The sequence below is a fragment of the Canis lupus genome, chromosome 24 (genome assembly GCF_048164855.1).
Source record: "Canis lupus baileyi chromosome 24, mCanLup2.hap1, whole genome shotgun sequence".
NCBI lineage: Eukaryota > Metazoa > Chordata > Mammalia > Carnivora > Canidae > Canis > Canis lupus.
In genome coordinates, this window is record NC_132861.1 from 48,529,746 (window position 1) to 48,547,767 (window position 18,022).

Consider the following 18,022-nt stretch of genomic DNA (forward strand, 5'->3'; position numbering starts at 1 on the left):
GGGCAGAGACTCGAGGTGTGCACTGCTGCCTTTGCTGGTGATTGCAATTACCCTGCATCCGCCCTGGTTCTGGTCTGCTCATGGGTTGAATGGTTGTGGGTAAACCTGAGCAGCTAATCCCCCTATATGCTTAAATTTGGTAGCAGTCTCAATTATAATTACCACCTCCCTTAGTTTCCATTTTTCCAGAGTAATATTCTGGCAAATTATTTACTTGGAAGCAAACAGAATAATTGTCACTTTGAAGAACCAAACCCAGAGCCTGCTAAGGAAACCATTGACTTGGGTTTTGCCTGTGCATGTTTTCAATTAGCGTTTCTTGGGCAGGCTAACGTTATATTGGACCCTTTTTATTTTGTTTAAAGATTTTATTCATTCACTCATGGGAGATACAGAGAGAGAGAGAGAGAGAGAGGTAGAGACGCATGCAGAGGGAGAAGCAGGCTCCATGCAGGGAGACCAATGCAGGACTCGATCTCAGATCTCCAGGGTCACACCCTGAGCTGAAGGCGGCGCTAAACTGCTGAGCCACCAGGGCTGCCCAATATTGGACTTTTTCAAAGGCGAGAGGGTTTGGTAGGGTTGCTTTTGTTTTCCTCAGGGGAGTCCGGAAGTGATTGCTTTTACAGTGTGGGAGCCTATGAAGGTAGAGTCAAGGATGTGGATGTTTCCACTGGAGGAGTCTTTCATGTTCTGTGAATCTTTAAATGTCTCCCAAAGTTTTCAGATTTTCAGAGCATGCGTTGGGTTCTATTGAGCCAATCAGGGCTCCTTCCGCATCTGATCTAGAGCCATGAAGGAGCTGTAGAGCTCATTTAGTTCAGCCAACCCCTTCATCTTTCAGAGGAAACTGAACAGAATGACAGTTTAACTCCTGCCAATTACTAAATCGAATGACAGAGACCTCTTTTCCTCAAGTGACTTTTCTTAGAAAAAACAACTATACAAGATGATTGGTATCTTCTAGAATGAGTCCAGTGTTTCAACTAGCCAAGGCAGAGAGACTCTCCGACCTGTCATGCAGGCACCTCTTCAGTGTGACTTGCTGACTTGTCCCTGATGACCCCTCAAAGGTGGTGACATTAGGTTCCTGGAGTCCATTGTTAATAAAACCTTGGTTTTTCATTGTTCCAGACCAGTAATGGAGGCGGGAGCTTAAGCGACTATTCCTCCTCCGTCCCGTCGACGCCAAGCACCAGCCAGAAGGAACTGCGAATCGACGTCCCCCCCACTGCCAACACGCCCACACCTGTCCGGAAGCAGTCCAAGCGCCGCTCCAACCTTTTCACCGTGAGTGTCTTCCCTGGGAAGAAATTGAAGTGATTTCAGAAAACCTCAATCACGATCCATCTATTAGTTGCCAGATGGTTTAGTGTTATTTTCGAACCCAGACTAAATTAACGAGCGTAGCACTGATTTCTGTGGAAGTCTAACAGAGTTATGAGAAGCAAAGGTTTGGGTACTGAGTAAAACGTGAATTTCTCAGGGCACAGGGAGTTCAGGTACGTGTGTGCAGATGAAGAGTGAGGGGTTGTACGAAGGTATTTATTATCTCGTGATGGTCCTGGTCTCTAGCAAGCGACTTGTCACTCTGGGTACAAGATGACAAAACTGTGCCAGAATTCCCAGCGTGTGCCTCTAACCCTCCCTGTGGGATGAATCAGCCCCTTCGATACCCTCTTCTGGGGCTGGGGCACCTGAGGATTTACCCTGGGTGTGGGGGTGAGGGGCATTGGCTTCGGCGCCAGGAGCCTTCAGTATTTTTTAGGAGGCTCTTCGACCTGAGACTCTCCACTTGGACTTTTCTTCAGAGCCATTTGTAGAGCATTCTACATTGCCTATAGATCAGCCTTCTGGGCTTAGGTTTATGAACTCAGAATCTGTACGTGGACCCCAGGCGTGTGCAATTTTTAAAAGCTTCCTGGGTGATTGGGATGCAGAGAACCCCTGCACTAGCGAGGAGACAAACATACTCCGACCGCATCCCTGCCCTCACACCCAGCAGACATCGCCAGTCAGTCATGAGCGGCTCTGAGGCTGAGCCCAGAGCAGCAGGCAAGACTGCTGGCATGTGACTGGAATCGTTTGACCTCAGAAAACATTTTCCCTCCTGGGACCAGGCCTGTGCATTAGAAGTATATGCTTTTAAACCAGTGCTTTTGCTCCCTGGAGACATCTGGCAGTTTCTGGAGAACGTTTGAGTTGTCACAACTGGGAGCCAGCCCCGTCATGGGTAGAAGCTGGGGTTGCCCCTAAATATGCCCCCAGCCCAGGTCAGCGATAGAGCAAGGGGTCGCCGGCCCCTCATGTCCGTCGTACCCTGTTTGAAACCGTTGGACTTCTTTCGGTTGGTGTCTGCTGACTTGGAGCAGATAAGTCAGGATTTCCCATCCTGAACTGAGGGGGGCTCTGCAGGGGTGGCTGGGAGCCCCAGCTGACCTGCTGCCTCACTCAGAGAGGGTGTTCCTGTTGCTGTACGTGGCTGCCAAGCCAGGAGACCCCCACGCCTTTCCCACCATGTTCGAGGCAGTTGTCCCGTCGGAGAGTCCTAATTGCCAGGATCTGCCGCTGACCAGCCCTCTCCTTTGCCGAGTGCCCTCTGCCACGTGGGTTCCGGCAGATGCTGCTGCTGGGGACGCAGAGCTGGGGGATGCAGAGTGAGGACCGGACATACCAGACCCAGACCACAGCATTCTCTGTGAGTGGTGCTTCTGGAAGATTCCCCCGTGGGGGTAAAGGGTCTCTGTGGCCTGGATTTCCATTCTGCATCATTACCGTTGTGGCTGTGAAGGGGATCTCTGACAGCCCTGAGCCAAAGCAGTTGTAGGACCGTGTGACTGACTGGGAGGAGGGTGTTCAGCTTTCTACAAAACACAGGTGGATGTGTGATTGGGTCATGAAATCATACGTGACCTAAGAGGCTTTGTGAAATTATTCACATGCCAAGAGTAATGGCAATTCCCAGCTCGCCCAACACCGGCAGCACTGGTCTGCACCCAGGCCAGGGCCTTTCGGCTGGGGAGGTGTCACCCGCAGGACAGGCTCTGTGCTCACTTGTCACTCGTGGACCTGAGCATCCAGTTCCCGAAGGTGCGGAGAGGGTTGGCAGTGAGCAGAATGCCCGAATACCAGGGAGGAGTGACGGTTTCTAACATGGACCAGGGAAGCTTCTTCATCTGTGCCACACCTGTAGGGCCTGGTGGGAAGAAAGAACACCTTCCGGGGGCCTCATGTACTGGTCATCGGCTTTGGTTTCTATTCTCAGGATAGAGGTGAGAAGCCAGGAAGTATCTTTAAAAATAGGGCTGGTTATAAAGAGAGCTGCACACATCCCCATTCTCACCCTTTAAAGGGTGGCTCTGGAGTTGGAATGTGCCGGAAAATATTATCCCAGACTCTGTCCATTGGTAACTGTAACCACCCAGATCACTTACAAAGGAGAAAACTCTAAGGCAGGAAGAATCAAAAATAATATTAACTCCTTAATAAATACTTCCTTTCCCTCTGCTGTCTGCGGAGAAGGAGGAGGAGCAAGAGGAGAACAGAGGAGTGAGGGATAAGCGGCCCCCTTCCTGCTAATTGGGGGCATGCACGAGTGCGAGTGAGTGTACCCTTGTGCAGGCATCCGAGAAGAGGCCAGGACCCCAACCGTCCGGGCCGGGCGGGGCAGGTGCTGGAGCCAAGAGAAACTCATCCTTACAGTTACTGAAAAATCCCCATTAATTATGTCTTAATTAACGTGTCTAATAATGCAGAAGCCGGCCTGTGGACCTGTGCATTATCCCCACTTACTCTCTTTGTAAATGTTGGAAAACAGTTTGAGAGTAAACCATTTTAGAAATTGAGTCCAGCTGTGCAGCTGTTCTTAACGGGGACAGAAATCTGGAGTTATGAAAGAAGCAAACACTACAGTGTGTTTGCGTCATGGTGTTTAAGGAAAAAGGGTAAAATCCTGGGCAGGACCCAAATGTGGGTCATTATTGGGTTTGACGTTGAACAAAACGGTGGTGGGGTGGTGATGTTGATGGTGATGCGTGGGTATTTTTAAGCTAAAGATCTTAGAAATATGAACTCCACTAGATGTCAGTGTCATCCAAGGAATGAGAAGAGGCAAATTAATTTTGAAATTGTAGCAATTAAGAAACTAAATTCTCATTATTACCAGTTTGCCCGTTCTTAAATATGTAAAATTCATAGACTCTTCATCCCTGGCAATTGTTGGTAATTATTGGCTTAAATTGGGGAAATGTGTATTTATTTAAAAGTGTCTAGGAGGAGGACAGATGTGCCATATGCCGAACAATCCTAGTGAGTAAAAATCCATGCAGGCTGGGACCGTAACACCCAGACGAAGGGGCACTGTCCACCTTATTTATTAGACCGTCTTGAAGAGGCCAGAGTTAATTAAGTAGTACACACATCATTTTTCAAATACTGCGCTTATAAATTTTGTAAAGTAGACCTGTAATGTACCACTCTGGGCTCATGTTTCCCAGTCCCAGATGTTTATTTACATATATACACATTTTTAGACAAAAATCAAAGTGCACTCATCACAAATTAGAATAAACTTAATGTTGCTTCTGTAGTTGCAATTTTTTTTTTAATTTTTATTTATTTATGATAGGCACACAGTGAGAGAGAGAGAGAGAGAGAGAGGCAGAGACATAGGCAGAGGGAGAAGCAGGCTCCATGCACCGGGAGCCCGACGTGGGATTCGATCCCGGGTCTCCAGGATCGTGCTCTGGGCCAAAGGCAGGAGCTAAACCGCTGCGCCACCCAGGGATCCCTGTAGTAGCAAATTTTATTTGCAGTAGGAATTAGTAAAAAACTACATTATAATCTTATTTTGCTGATTTCTTTGAAAAAGAATCATTGTCTTGAGAAAAATATTAAAAGGCTATGCCCATTCAATTTTTGGTTTTACAATATAGGTTCTTAGGCTAGTTAATTTACTGTAGTTGTCCAAATGTACATGTGAATAAAATTTATTTTTTAATTTTTATTAGGTTTATAGCAATTTATTTTAATTTTTTTAGAAAATATTTTCATACATAGGAATAAAAAAAAAAAAACATGTACATACTGACCTTGGAGCTCATCAAACACTTGCATTTTGCTGTGGCCGCTGCTGCTACTTTAAGAAATAACACCTCTCTGTAAAAGTCAAGCCCTCTAGGTGTGCCTCCTGAATACAGTGCCCCCCCCCCCCCGCCCCCGCACCTGAGGATCAGCATTACCTTGAATTTGGTGTTTATCATCCACATCCACATCTTAAGCTTAACTGTAGTGCGTGTCCGTAACCGGGCACTGCCTTACTTTGCCTTTTGTCAGACTTTAAAATAACTGTCACTTCCATGATCCCTTTAAAAGCTCCCCCTGGCATGCCCACCGATAGCATGAAATGGAGCCGGGCATACCCAGGAGCCTCACTGTGCAGACTGCTAGGAGCTCACCGGGAAAATGAAGCAGCAGGGTTAGGGTGTGAGCAGCACCGTGTGAGCAGTGCCTGTGGCGGAGGAGGTCACGGGTCCGGTCACAGGGTGTCCTAGTGAGAGGCTAGCTGTGGGTCGGAGGGGGAAAAGCAGGCTTCTGTTTGGTGGCGAGGGCTCCTTAGGCCTGGCTCCTGTGCCGTGGACAGGTGGTTGATGGGGTGTCCCTCCGTGGCTTCTTGCCTCACGTGAGGAGGGTAAACATTTGTGCAGAGGAGCAGGTGATAACGGGACTGTCTTTAACCTCTCTTTCTTCTGTATTCGGTGTTGGTGAGGCTCGGGGTCCCTCCCTGGGCTCGCCGCTGACCCCTGTGCTGAGCGTGGTCAGCTCTTGTTAGCTTACAGTTGCGCACATCTGGCTGGTCCCCTCACACTGTCACTCATGATACACGCCGCTTTGTACCAGAGGGTGTCACGGAGCGGTGTCAGCACGAGCTGGAGGACGTGCCATGGGCCATGTGGTCCCCAAGCTGGTGGAAGACTCGGGTGGTCGTCCTGCAGATTCATGCGTCCGGGGGTAGTTGGGTGTCCGTTTGGGTGGCAGGTGCGACAGGCCCTCCTGACCAGCAAGCAGCTCAGCCCGGCTCCTGCCCTGAAGCATCCGCACCCTGAGCCTCCCCCACCAGAGCCCCAGGCTCATCGGGGGATTTCTCTCTGCCATTTTGGGGTGACGTCTCCCTAACTTTCAGGGCTGTTCACGTCAGAGTGTGTGATCGGACACTGAGTTGGGTTCTCCGGCGGCCTGCGTCCCGGGAATTGGGGAGCCCTGCTTGGACAGCAGACGGACTCGTGGGGGCAGACGTGCTGCCTGGAGGAAGATGTTAATTTCTTTATGTTTGTTTTGTTAATTGTTCTGGTTAACACAGAATAATGAAGGTGCATTTTCAAGTTTGGAGATTTGGAATTCATCAAATTCCAAGAATCTCATTAATGATCCCTATGGATTAAAAAAAATATATATATATATATTTTTTTTTTAATGTTATCACTGGGAGCTTCGAATCTTATTTTACAGACAAAAAGCTCAAGTTCCAACTTGCCTGTGCATTACAATGTGGTGAAAGGAGGATTGAGGGCTGTTTTGTAGCTCTAACTGAACATTATTAATTAAAGAATTAATTAAAGAGAAAAGTGAGCCCTACCCTGTAGCTAAAATCCATGACAAGGAATTGGTATCTCCCGTTTCCCGTTTCCTCTTAGCCCAAACGGACAGACTCAGTCTTACATTTTTCTGCAATGTCCTGCTTGTTGCTTCTTCTTCTCCTGTTGCCTCATTCCAGGCATCTGCCATCCTTCAGGAAAAAAGTGCACAGTGCGTGGCACATAGTAGGTGTTCAGTAAATGTCGGCTCTTTTCCTCCTCAAAGCGGCCTGTCTCCTAATGAGCACACGTGCTCTTTGAAGTGCCACATCTGAGTTTATAGCGTGGGGATTTCTCTCTCGCACACCCCATGACACTGCCCCCTTTTAATATTAAAAAAAAAAAAAAATCCGCCACTCTGTCTCACACCCCTTTGAAACTGGATTTCATTAGCTCTTCACTGCAGCACCGGACACCACGAAGTCTGTTCATTTCATATATCATCTCAGATTTGAAAAGCACATGAAAATATTTCTCCATTTTCAATATTGCGTGAGTAATGTTCCCATTGAAAAGTAATGGAGTGAAGTTGTCACTTGTCAGCACAGTTATTAAGGAGGACGAGTTTCAGATCTTTCTCTCATAATAAAATAAATCTGTCAGAAAATCATTGTGCTCACACTTTCTCATGCCATCCGGAGATGAGACCGAGCCGGGGTGCTCCTCCTTCCGCTTCCCGGAGTGGCCGTGCGCTGGACCCGCTCCCGGGCGGTCCACACGGCGTCCGAGGCCGTCCTGCGCGCTGGGCAGACGAGGCTTCTCCTTCTACCCCGAGTTTCGTTGAAAAAGAGATTTTCAACTTTTTTTTCCCTTTGTTCTTTTCTGTGGCATGGTATGCTAGTTTGACTTGGAATGTGCTGCTTTTTAACCACCCAGAAGCAATTAAAAAAAATAAAAAACCAAAACCATTAACGGCACCTTGATACGAATGAAGGGTACGCTGTTAAATTGTTCAGCTCCGCCGTTAATAGAATTTAAAAATCCTTCAGACGTTAAGCCAGCATATGCACTTCTGTGATAGGTTTCCCCTACAAGCCGCAAGGAGGCCTCTTCTCCTCGGCTGGGTTAACGGCAGCCTGAGACTCTGCTTTCCTGTTGGGCGTTACTTTCCTATACGGTCCATTGGTTCCTAGTGATTGAATTTTGAGCTCTTTAAAAAAGAATTAAAAGATAATTTTGCGGAGGAAAAGTAGGGGGAAAAGTTTAGAAAATTCTCCGTAAAACGATGGGCCGGTGGAAACCAAGTACCTAATAGCTTGCTCCTCGGGTGCGCCCGGGCACCTGCCCACCTCGCCCGCGGCCTCTCCGTACGGATTCGCAGAAGCTGTCCGGGGAAGGGCAGGCCTGCAGATCCGCGAGCCGCAGCCCTTACCCAAATGCTAACTTTATTTTTGCTTTGCAGTCTCGGAAAGGGAGTGACCCAGACAAAGAGAAGAAAGGCCTGGAAAGCCGAGCGGACAGCATCGGGAGCGGTCGAGCCATCCCAATTAAACAGGTACGCTGCTTCCCCCTTTTCTCCCCTTCCTGGAGCTGGAGACACACCTCGGTCTCTCCTTGCTATGATGCTGGCTCGCGCGCCAAGGTTTGTTTGATGTGTTCTGTTGATGAATGTAGAAGTCACTCACTTGACATCAATTAGAAGAGGTTCCTGTGTGTATTAAAATAGGATCATTAGAATAAGAAGAGGGAAAAATGTGACAACAGATCTAATGAAGTGCAGTCTGCCCGCTGCATATGGAGTGTGTTTCGAGGCTGAGCTGGCTTCAAAGGCTGCCTTTGTAGCTCGGCTTTGATTGGGCCGCTGGCCGCCAGTCGACAGGGGTAAATCAGATCGCCGTACAAGAGCCCCTTGTGATCACAGGAATAGCCCGATGTGGCCCTAATTTGCTCTCGCAGACGGACATCTGAACACTGTTTCAGGCTGGTTTGTAACAACGAGGCAATTAGTTGTGATAATCATAGCCGGTGTGTCAGCTGCGCGCTCTTGTTTGTAATTTGCTAATGAAGGAATTGTAACTTTGATTAGGTTCAGTTTCATTTAGACCTTATTATATAAAGGAACATTTACAGCTGTAATGTGGGGCCTTAATTAAACTTCCTCATTACACAACAGGACTTGAATTCAAGCATTTGTTTTGGCCTATGTTGCTAGCCTGGAATAGGTTTTCATTAGCCCAGAAACCGGGTACCAAATTACTTTATGTCTCAAGTAAAATGGGAAACCACGTGATGTATTTTGCTATTATAGTTCCAAGGAAAATAAAAATAAAGACTTCGACCCAGCACTGTGGCTCTTGGAAATAGCATCTTTTACTTTGTGAAAGAAGTCCAATTGATTTAGAGTGCATTCTGCTCGAGAGGAAAAAAAAAAAAATCTGTGGGCAGGATAATAGCTCTGCTTCTTGAGAACATGGCTGTGACCAATTTGTCCCTCTGGGTGATTGCTCTTTGCCAGCTTCCACTGCGGGCACCTAGACGGTTTTCCATGAACTCGGGTTGGCACCGGCCGCCCTTACAAAGGGCTGGAGTCTGTGCACAAATATAACTTCGGCCGTCTGAAACCAGCAGGAATGCAGTGTTAGCCAGGGGCCTGGCGGTTTCAGCGAGGACGTGTGGGAACAGGTTGGAGAGGGCCATGGCGTCTTGGATGAGTCCGGAGCAGGGACTCCAGAAACGTTCGGATCCCGGGCCACAGATGTGTGGACTAGCTCAGGGCACCGTTGGGAGAAATCCTCTTCCCTCCTCTTTGCTGGTGGGTGACATCTTCCCTCTGAAGTGGTTTTGTTACTGTCCAAGTCCATGCATGTAGTTACTTATTATTTTCTTTGTCTGCCTTTATTTATACACCAAACCATCCACCGAAGGTGATTTTAATGGGTGGTTTTTCTGTAGATGCTGTTTCGACTGGAATTATGAAAATCGTTTGACTCCTTTTCTCTCATTTAAAACACTGGTCCGGGGACATTTCCTTTTGGGAATATTAAAACTTAATTCTAGACTGTCCTTAATTCAAGCTTATTGTCAATTGGGGGAAGGAGGTTGCCGCCCTCCACCCGGGCTGGGCAGGCCCCTGGTGTAATTGGAACCTTCACTCAATTTGTACCCTGCTCATCTGCAGAGGGGGCCCGCTTTGCAGGCTGGGTTTTCAATATGTGTGCCGATTGGAGTTGACCATCAAGCGTAAAATGAGTATTATCCAGTCTTTGGAAGCCTTTCAATTGTGAATGTTCAAAATAATCTCGTCGAAATCTAAATTATGGTCTGATTTCCCGATGAATCATGGTAGAGGAGCAAACATGGCTCCTTGTCCTCCGAAGCTCCTTGTCCCCCACGGGCAGCCACAGGCAGACTCCTTCCCAGAAGTGCACACCTGTTGGATCAGAGTCCCCCGTGGCAGGACCATCTAGGCCTCGGACTCCTCATCTGTGAAATGGGCCCTGTGTGATCATCAGAGCCCCTTGAAATGCCAAGATGTGAAGATGCCAGAGAGAATTTTTTTAAATTCCAGCAAAACTGGATTTCCCAATTAGTCATGCTCAGGGCACCTTTGTTGGAGCCTTTCTGTGGGTTGCAGGGATTGATGTGGGCTTTTACAGATAGTCGTACAGATTTATCTTGCACGCCCGTGTGTGCCGTGTTTATAAGGGATCCGAGATCATTAGAGACAGTCTGAGTTCCTAACCCTCCCCGCATGGTGACTCCAGGCAGCAGAGACGAGGAGCAGGGCCGCAGAGGAAGGAACCCATGGCTGGCACGTCCTCGATGCTCACTGCTGTTGAGGAAACATATTTTCATATAGTGTCCCCTTGAACCCTCCACACTGCCACAGATAAGGTGGCAGTTTTATCCTTGCTTTGCATGAAACCCAGGCAAGGTGGGCATCCAGACCAGGCCGTTTAGGAAGCGATGGGGCCAGGATCCAGACCTCAGCCCCCTGCCCCAGCGCCTGCACTCTCTCCGTGGCCTGTTGGGGAGAAGCCTTCAGAAAGCTTAGAAGGCAAGTTACGTGTTACAAATTAAACACGTGGGCCCTGACCTCAGACGGGTACCCTCTGCCTGTGTAGAAGAAACTGCTACGACGGCCAGCCACAGCACGTTTCTCCGGGGACCACGCAGCCGCCCTCCTGTGCCCCAGCGTGGGAGGGCTCGCTTCGGCCCGCCGTGGTTTCCCTTGCCACGCACCCTGCTGCCCGGCACAGAGCCCCGGCTCTTCACACACAGGCTCTTCCACGTTCAAGGCTTGCTCTGCGCCTGGGAGCCCCATGCCCCGGCTCATGGGTGCGTTGCCCGGTGGCAGAGAAAGCGTCCTGGAAGCCCCGCGACCTTCCTGGGGCTGGTGCTGGGTTTTGGACCAGCCAGTGTTTTTGATCATTGCAGACTCTTCCCTCCTCTTCCTCACAGGAATCTCGTAGCAGCTGGTTTAGGACACAGGCCCAGAGGTCTTCAACACGCTCCACGGCCAGACTCACGTTTGTACAGATTGCGTTCTGGTGGATCATCTTAACCATGTTTTGCTCACGTCTTACAGCTGCTTCATTTTGAGAGCAGAGTTCTCTCTTCTGCCAGCGTGGGAACCAGCTGGATCACGATAGGCAAGGATTTCATCTCTTCCCTTTCTCCCCAGTTAAAAATCCCTCATCAAGAAATCATGGATTTTCTGCAAAACCACTTCATTTTTTTTTTTTGAGGACCGGAGCCCACCTCTCCTTTTTTTGTCCTTTCGGGGCCTTCGAGGAGAATTGGTTCAGAGAATTCTATTTTTTCTTTTCTTTCTTTTTTTTTTTTTTCTTTTACTAATAAGATAAGGTCTGTTCGAATAAAAATTAAAAAGCAAAGCAAGGAAAAAAAAAAAAAGCCAGAGGCCCGGCTCAGCGGCGAGTGGGCTTGTCACGTATTAATTTTTCATTGCTGTGGAGAGTTGTACATACATAATCACTTGATTGCAGTGGGAGTTAGGGAGCTCCTATGGTGTCATTTGCATAAATCTTGTTAAGTCAATGGCAGTTAATGAAGTACAAATGAGCCCGGAGAAGGTGACATGCAAATCGTGGGTGGCAGATGGGAGGTCTGTTTGGGGGACGGCAGCTGTGTGCTCTCCTTTCTTTCTTTCCCTTTGGCATTTTTTAATCTCTATATTATGGTACAGATACACAGCCTCAGCCCTGGCCTCTCCCCTTCCCGGCCGCCTCCGCCTCCGCCTCCCGCCGCCGCGCTCGCCCCGCAGACACCGACCCGGTGGCCTCACCTCGCCTCCCGCCTCGTGACCTACGCCAGGGTGTTTCTGAATCTTTAAGATCCCGGCCGGCTGGCCTCCCTCGTCGTGCGCACACAGTTGAAAATCCAGGTTGTCCTCGGCGGGACGGACACGCGAGCACCTCACTGGCGTGTGTCGTCTCCGGCCAGGCTCCAAGGAATGAAGAAGAGTAAAAAAAAAAAAATACCGTCTTTGCTTCATGTATTGCCTCTGCGTGGGAGGCTGGTCGTCCCCCTTGAGACCGGCCACCAGCGTTCGTCCGGCCTTACCGCCCTTCCCATGTGTGCCGTGGGCCCGGAGGCGGCGGGCGTCCGGGGATGGTGAGGACGGAAGGTTCTGGAAGTGGACGGCGCCCCCACGAGTCGGGCTGCGGCAGGGACCCCTTGCCTTCACGGCGGCCCCTCGGGCCTGTGGCGGTCATCAGTGGGGGCCCTCGCCTGCCCATTTGTGTACAGAAGCTCCAGGTGCCAGCAGGCCTCACCGTGAACTTTTAGAGAGATTTATGGGCAAAACACGGCATCTGCTTCCTGCTTCCTGAAGGCTTTTTTTTTTTTTATCCATTTCATCAACTGGGTGGTATTTTGAGAGAAACTAGTTCCGTGGACATTGACGAGAGGCAGGCAGAGAGGCGTGTGTGGGCCACCTGTGCATGGTGGCTGCTGCGGTGGCCACTCAGGAGTCACCGGGCCATTGGTTCTCGTGTGTGCATCTGGCTGAGCACTTTCTGTTCCACGGGCTTGCGAGGTTACCGCCGAGGCTGAGGTCTGCACACGTAGGCTGGGATGGATACCCCATCGATACACCAGGGCCGTGACGTGCCCTCAGAACATCTGTCTCTAAGCCTTAATTTTGACCTCGAACCTGGATGTCACGGTCCCCTCTGGAGGGGACAGTCAGGGAGAGCAGATACTTTGCCAACAACCACCTGAAGCCACCAGAAAACCCTTCCCAAGCCCTCAGCCGAAGGGCCGACCCACGTGGAACTTTCCGGTAGCACTCCACCGTCAGGCCCAGGAACTGTTTGAAGTGGTGCGTGGTTTTGATTCTCAGCTGAGTAGAAAGAAGCAATTGTCGATTAAGTGAAAGACACCCCTGGAGTTAATCCCCTCGGCCAGCCTACCGTAGGCCCTGACCCGTGCTGTCTGGTACCTGGGATCACCCTGGGGTGGGGGTGGATGGTGTGGCGCCAGCGGAACAAAAACTACCTCATGACGCTAACTTTAGCATCTCCAAGTTTGACTCCGGTCATGGGTGGTCAGCTTCAGCCAGTGCTTTTGCGGAGGAAACAAAGTTGAAGTCCGGTCTGCAGTTTTGGGGGGGGGGGATTTGGAAGAGAGAGAGGAGCACTGTGTTCTTCTTCCCAGGAGCACAGCCCCACACCGCCCCCCCCCCGCCACCCCCCACCCCCAGCAGCGTCTGCGAGGTGTCAGCCCCATGGCTCATGTCTGTCAGGCCTGACCACAGAGGAGCCAAGGTGAGCCAAAGGCGCCCTGAGAATACGCTGTTCACCCATGTGGCAAATCAGCTCTGCCCGGGCATCGGGGGCCCATTTAGTTCCCCAGAAGCAGATAATTTACTGACGTGGACCCCAGTGCCCTGAAAGCTAATTTACCTCACTTGGGTGAACGACTCCCTGAGAGGATTGCATCTGGCCTGGTTCACGACAGACTCAGCCAATTACGATTATTAATTTAATGGGTCAGGTGGGTGCATCACAGGCTTTTAATTTGACTCCTCAAATATCATACTGTCGTTGGAAAAACAATTCAGAGTATCTGGGTGCCTGGGTAGGAATTGACAGTCGTCCGGCTTGGACTGAGTAGGACACACACACCCTCACCGCCCCGGGACCCCAACTTTGGCAGCGTAGGTGGACGATGGTACGGTCTAAACAAAGTGCATGAAGAAATTGCATTAACCAAAATACAGAATCTGTCATTGAAATATAAATCTGCGAAGCAATTTAAAATGCTACTTCCCTTGGTGGCGTGGGCTGCAGGAGGGTGATACAAAGCCATGTGCGCTCAGGCGCTTTGTACACTATCAACTGCCATGCAGACATAATGTTCTTTCCAATAAGACTCAATGTGTCCTCTGTGTATCCATAATCCAGGAGCTGGGATAATATCTGACTAAGTGATTCATTTCAGCAAAACATTGTTTATTTTCTTTAAAAGTTCAGCAGTGATGGTGAAGCCCAATTCCCCACGAGCTCAGCGACACAAGCGCACTCGAAAATAGAGGAAGATTCCCCAAAGCTAACGCGGGCCTGAAATCAGTTTATTTGTGTCTGGTTGAATCAATAGGGTATTTGTTCCAGGCATTATTTCTTAGCAGACGCAGTCAGCTTGTAGCAGTCGCGTGCTCCCCTGTGTAGACGTGCGCTGGGCACCCCGCCAGCGGCGCAGGGAAACAGGAGACGACGGTGAGCCAGGCTGGGCTCAGACGCACGGTGGAGACCCTACCCCGTGACCACCGGGGCCTGGTGGATGAGTGTGGTGATGGAGGTTTGAGGGGGGAGGACCCTGGGAGCCTGAGGAGCTGAGGATCGGTGGATTCTACGACTCAGGAAAGGTGTGGGGGTGAGGAGGGAGAGGGCCATGGAGGTTGGAGACAGGAGGAGGCAGTGGGGGACAGAATGAGCAGCCAAGCAGGAAGGAGGGGTGCGAGGAGCCTGAAGGCTGGGGTGCCCCGTGATCAAAGGCCCCGGCTGACTTTGAGGGGGTATTGGGAGGGGTGTTGGCTTCCCCGTGTCAGCTGGGGGCGTTGGGCCGTGTCTCCACAAAGTAGCAGCAAAGGGGTGTGAGACTTAGGACCGTACAGAGCTCAGGGCTCCGGGCCCCCCCAGCCCCGGGGACAGCACCTGCTGGCAGTGGCACCAAGCACCAGAGCAGCCCTGCCTGTGTAGAGCGACTCGCCACCGTGCTCCCTAATCCGAGGGTTTCCTCCTCCTGCCGCTTTATCCCGTCGGGTGTATGATGACGGGTAGTTCTAACCCATCAGAGCGTTAGCAGTCGCCAACACTTACTATTTCTGAGCACCGGAGACTGTCTCCTTTCGAGAAATGAAGGAAGTTTCAAGAAAAAAGTAACCTGCCCAGCGTCACACGGTGTGTCAGGCTGCGGGGGCTGCCGTCCCGAACAAAGTACCGCCGCCCAGGGCCTTCGGCAACGGACGCTGATTTCTAGGGACTGGAAGCCCAGGGTCGGGGCGCTAGCAGGATCGGTTTCCGGTGAGGACGCCTGCCTTGCGTGTGGCTGCCTTCCCCCCATGTCCTCGGCTGGCCTCTCCTGGTGTGTCTTCCTCCCCTACTGAGGCCACTGGTCACCCTGGGACAGGCCCCTCCTCAGGACCCCAGTTAGCCTCCATTAGCTCCGAGGGCCGTCTCCAAGGACAGTCACACCGGGAGTTAGAGCTCTAGCATCTGGATTTGGGGGGCACAGAATTTAGCCCATAACGTGGGACTAATTAATAGCAGAGCTGGGGCAGGAGCTCAGGGGCATGTGACCCCAAGGGCCACCTGCAGCCATCTCCCCTATAATATCCTTCTGCCTCGGGCCTTCCTAATATTTCAAGGTAAGGCCGCCGTGTTCCTGCCCGTACGTTTGAGAATCGGAAGAACCTACTTGTTGTGGCTCCGTGTACTGGATAAGAAACGCACAGAACGTTCTGATTTGAGGGTCTTAGCCCATATCCTCCTGAGTTGTAGTAAAGTGAGAATTTTGAAGTTAAGACTCAGGCAACACATCGTTTCACGAAGCATGTAGCTCCCTCTCTGTGCAGAGCGTTTTGTAACTGTTACGGCAGCAGACACCCTTCAGATCCGTTTTAAAAAGAAAAGCTGAAATAATCTGTGATTTCAGTGGTTCCTTTCCCACGCAGGGGCGGCTCCTCAGGACCGTGGGCGAATGTCAGGCCTGCAGCTGGGAAAGGCCAGGAAAAGCGTGTTTATTCAGCACGTCCCTGCAGTTCTGGGGTTAATCTGACACACGGCTCCTGGCCTTCCAAAAAACCCCCCAAAAATCAATTGTGTCCACAAGTTTAGCTACCCTGTCACTGTGCTAAAAAGCCACAGCTCTGCGTGTTTTATCCCGGGTAGAAGAGAAGAGGCCCAGAGAACACCTGTCATGACTGAACGGAAGGTGTGGTGGGAGCAGAGATCTCCCCGTGCAGGTGACCAGTGGCAGCTGTAAACCCGTCACCGCCGTCCACACGTTGCAGATACTGCCTGGAAACAGGTCTTCCGAGGTGCCCGGGAAAATCCTAGATTCCCAGTCTAATTTCATTTCTGCTGCTTTGAGTAGTTCCTGCTGGAGGACTCGGTTTCTCCACACGTGAGAACACAGAGCGTAGACTAGGACTTCTCCCAAGCTGGCTTTTGTCCTTTGTGAATAGAGAGTTTAGAAAACAAGTGAGCTCCTCTCCTCCCAGCAGGAAGAATCACCCTGGCCGTCCGAAGTTCACGTTTGGTATAAAAGCAGCAACAGTGGAATTCTTTGGGGCTTTTGGCTGCTGGACTGGACACTTTTCCAGGGGCCTTACCAGCCTGTGCGTCGGGTGTCCCCGGGGGTCCGCAGCCCACAGCGCGCTCGTACTTGGTGCTTGCTCCAGAGCTGGAGAGGGTGACCTTGTGAGTCTTCCCAGTCCCTGTCTCAGGAGAGACATCACACTGAGGTGCTTTGCTTTTTTTTTTTTTTTTTAAGATTTTGTTTATTTGTTAGAGCTGGGGGAGGGGCAGAGGGATAAGCAGACTCCCCACTGAGCACGGATTCCAGCATGAGGCTGGATCCCAGAACCCTGGGATCATGACCTGAGCCAAAGGCAGCCGCTTAACCCACCGAGCCCCCCAGGCGCCCCCCAGGCAGTGACGCTTTTATCAGATAGTTTTGCGTGGCAAAAACACCCTTACCTTTCCTGCATCTCTCAAAGGAACTTCTTTCCAGCGGACTTCCTGATGGCCAGGTCTTCAAGCCGTTGGTATCAAAGCAGACAGCTGTAATTGAATATGTAGAGATTTGGTGAAATAGTACAAAATGGGCATGGAAGGGTTTAGGCTTGGGAAATATATTCGTAGTTAGACACTGTTATAAAGTACCTAACCTCGTAGGTACTTTATAACATATATATAATATATATGTGTTATATTTGGAGACACATTAAAAAAAATACCAACACGTCAGGGCCTTCCCAAACCTTGACTTCCCCAGTTCAGGGAGACGTACAGTCTGCTGTACTTACTGGCTCACTTTTCCACCTGCTTAAAACGTCCGCACAGTTAACCAGATGATGATTGTGTTAGATTTACCTTAGCCGTGCTGGCCGTTTTCCTGAGCGTCTCTTGTGCATCGCTTACTGTTAGATGCTTCAATCCCACGACCTTATGTAATTCTCTGCCAAGCTCGGGCACACCTTCTGCCAACAGCAGATGGGAAATCCAAGGCTTAGGGAGGCTAAGTCCTACAGCAGATGAGGTTCCTGCACTAACCAATGTCAGAGCTGGGATTTAAATCCAAGAGTCCTGTAGAGTATGTTTCTAGAAAAGTCTTCCCTGCCCTATTCCCCCAATTTAATCCATGCTTACAATGACTATCTTTTCCAAACCAGATCAGAAATCAAGTACATGGTATTTTCTCCTCATGGGGGGCCGTCCTCAAATGCATGTTGTCTGGCACCCAAGCTGACTGGTACCCACGTGGTGGTGTGCCTCAGGACCCAGAGGTTGACCGGCCGGTCAGGGCTGGCTCTTGAGAGATTGTGACCTGATCTGGTCACTTGCTGCGTCTTCCCTTCCCTCGTTGAACACGCGTGGCTCCTAGCCTTGGTTGGTATGGGTCCCTTTAATCTGTGCTTGTCACAATTTTCCTGTCTTTGGGCCCCAAGTCAGATGCCTTCTGTTCCAGAAAAACTTACCTTGTCCTCAAGGAGATGTGTCTGTCTCCCTCCTCCCTCCCGCAACACTCCATCAGGACTTGGGATTTTACTGTCCTTTTGTCTGATGATCATCAGCATGTGCATCCTTCGTGCATCTGCCCCCCCCCCCCCCCGTGTGCTCACACGCTTCTGGAGGGGTGCTCGGCTCGTGGGCAGAGCTCCTCTCCTGCGGTGTTGAGCAGGGACACGAGTAGACCAAGTAGGT

The 18,022-nt window shown here is 50.4% G+C and overlaps 1 protein-coding gene across 10 annotated transcripts in view; it reads left to right on the top strand.

Moving 5' to 3' along the window:
- Positions 1–18,022, top strand: part of AGAP1 (ArfGAP with GTPase domain, ankyrin repeat and PH domain 1) — a 529,933-nt gene that overhangs the window by 254,779 nt on the left and 257,132 nt on the right. For all 10 annotated transcript variants that reach the window (XR_012016792.1, XM_072796790.1, XM_072796783.1 and 7 more), the window contains 2 exons: positions 1,135–1,290; positions 8,035–8,127. Coding sequence is in view for 9 of the 10 variants with exons in the window: in XM_072796790.1 (XP_072652891.1) it covers positions 1,135–1,290; positions 8,035–8,127 (249 nt within the window). In the remaining variant the exon portion in view is untranslated. The remainder of the gene's footprint in view (positions 1–1,134; positions 1,291–8,034; positions 8,128–18,022) is intronic.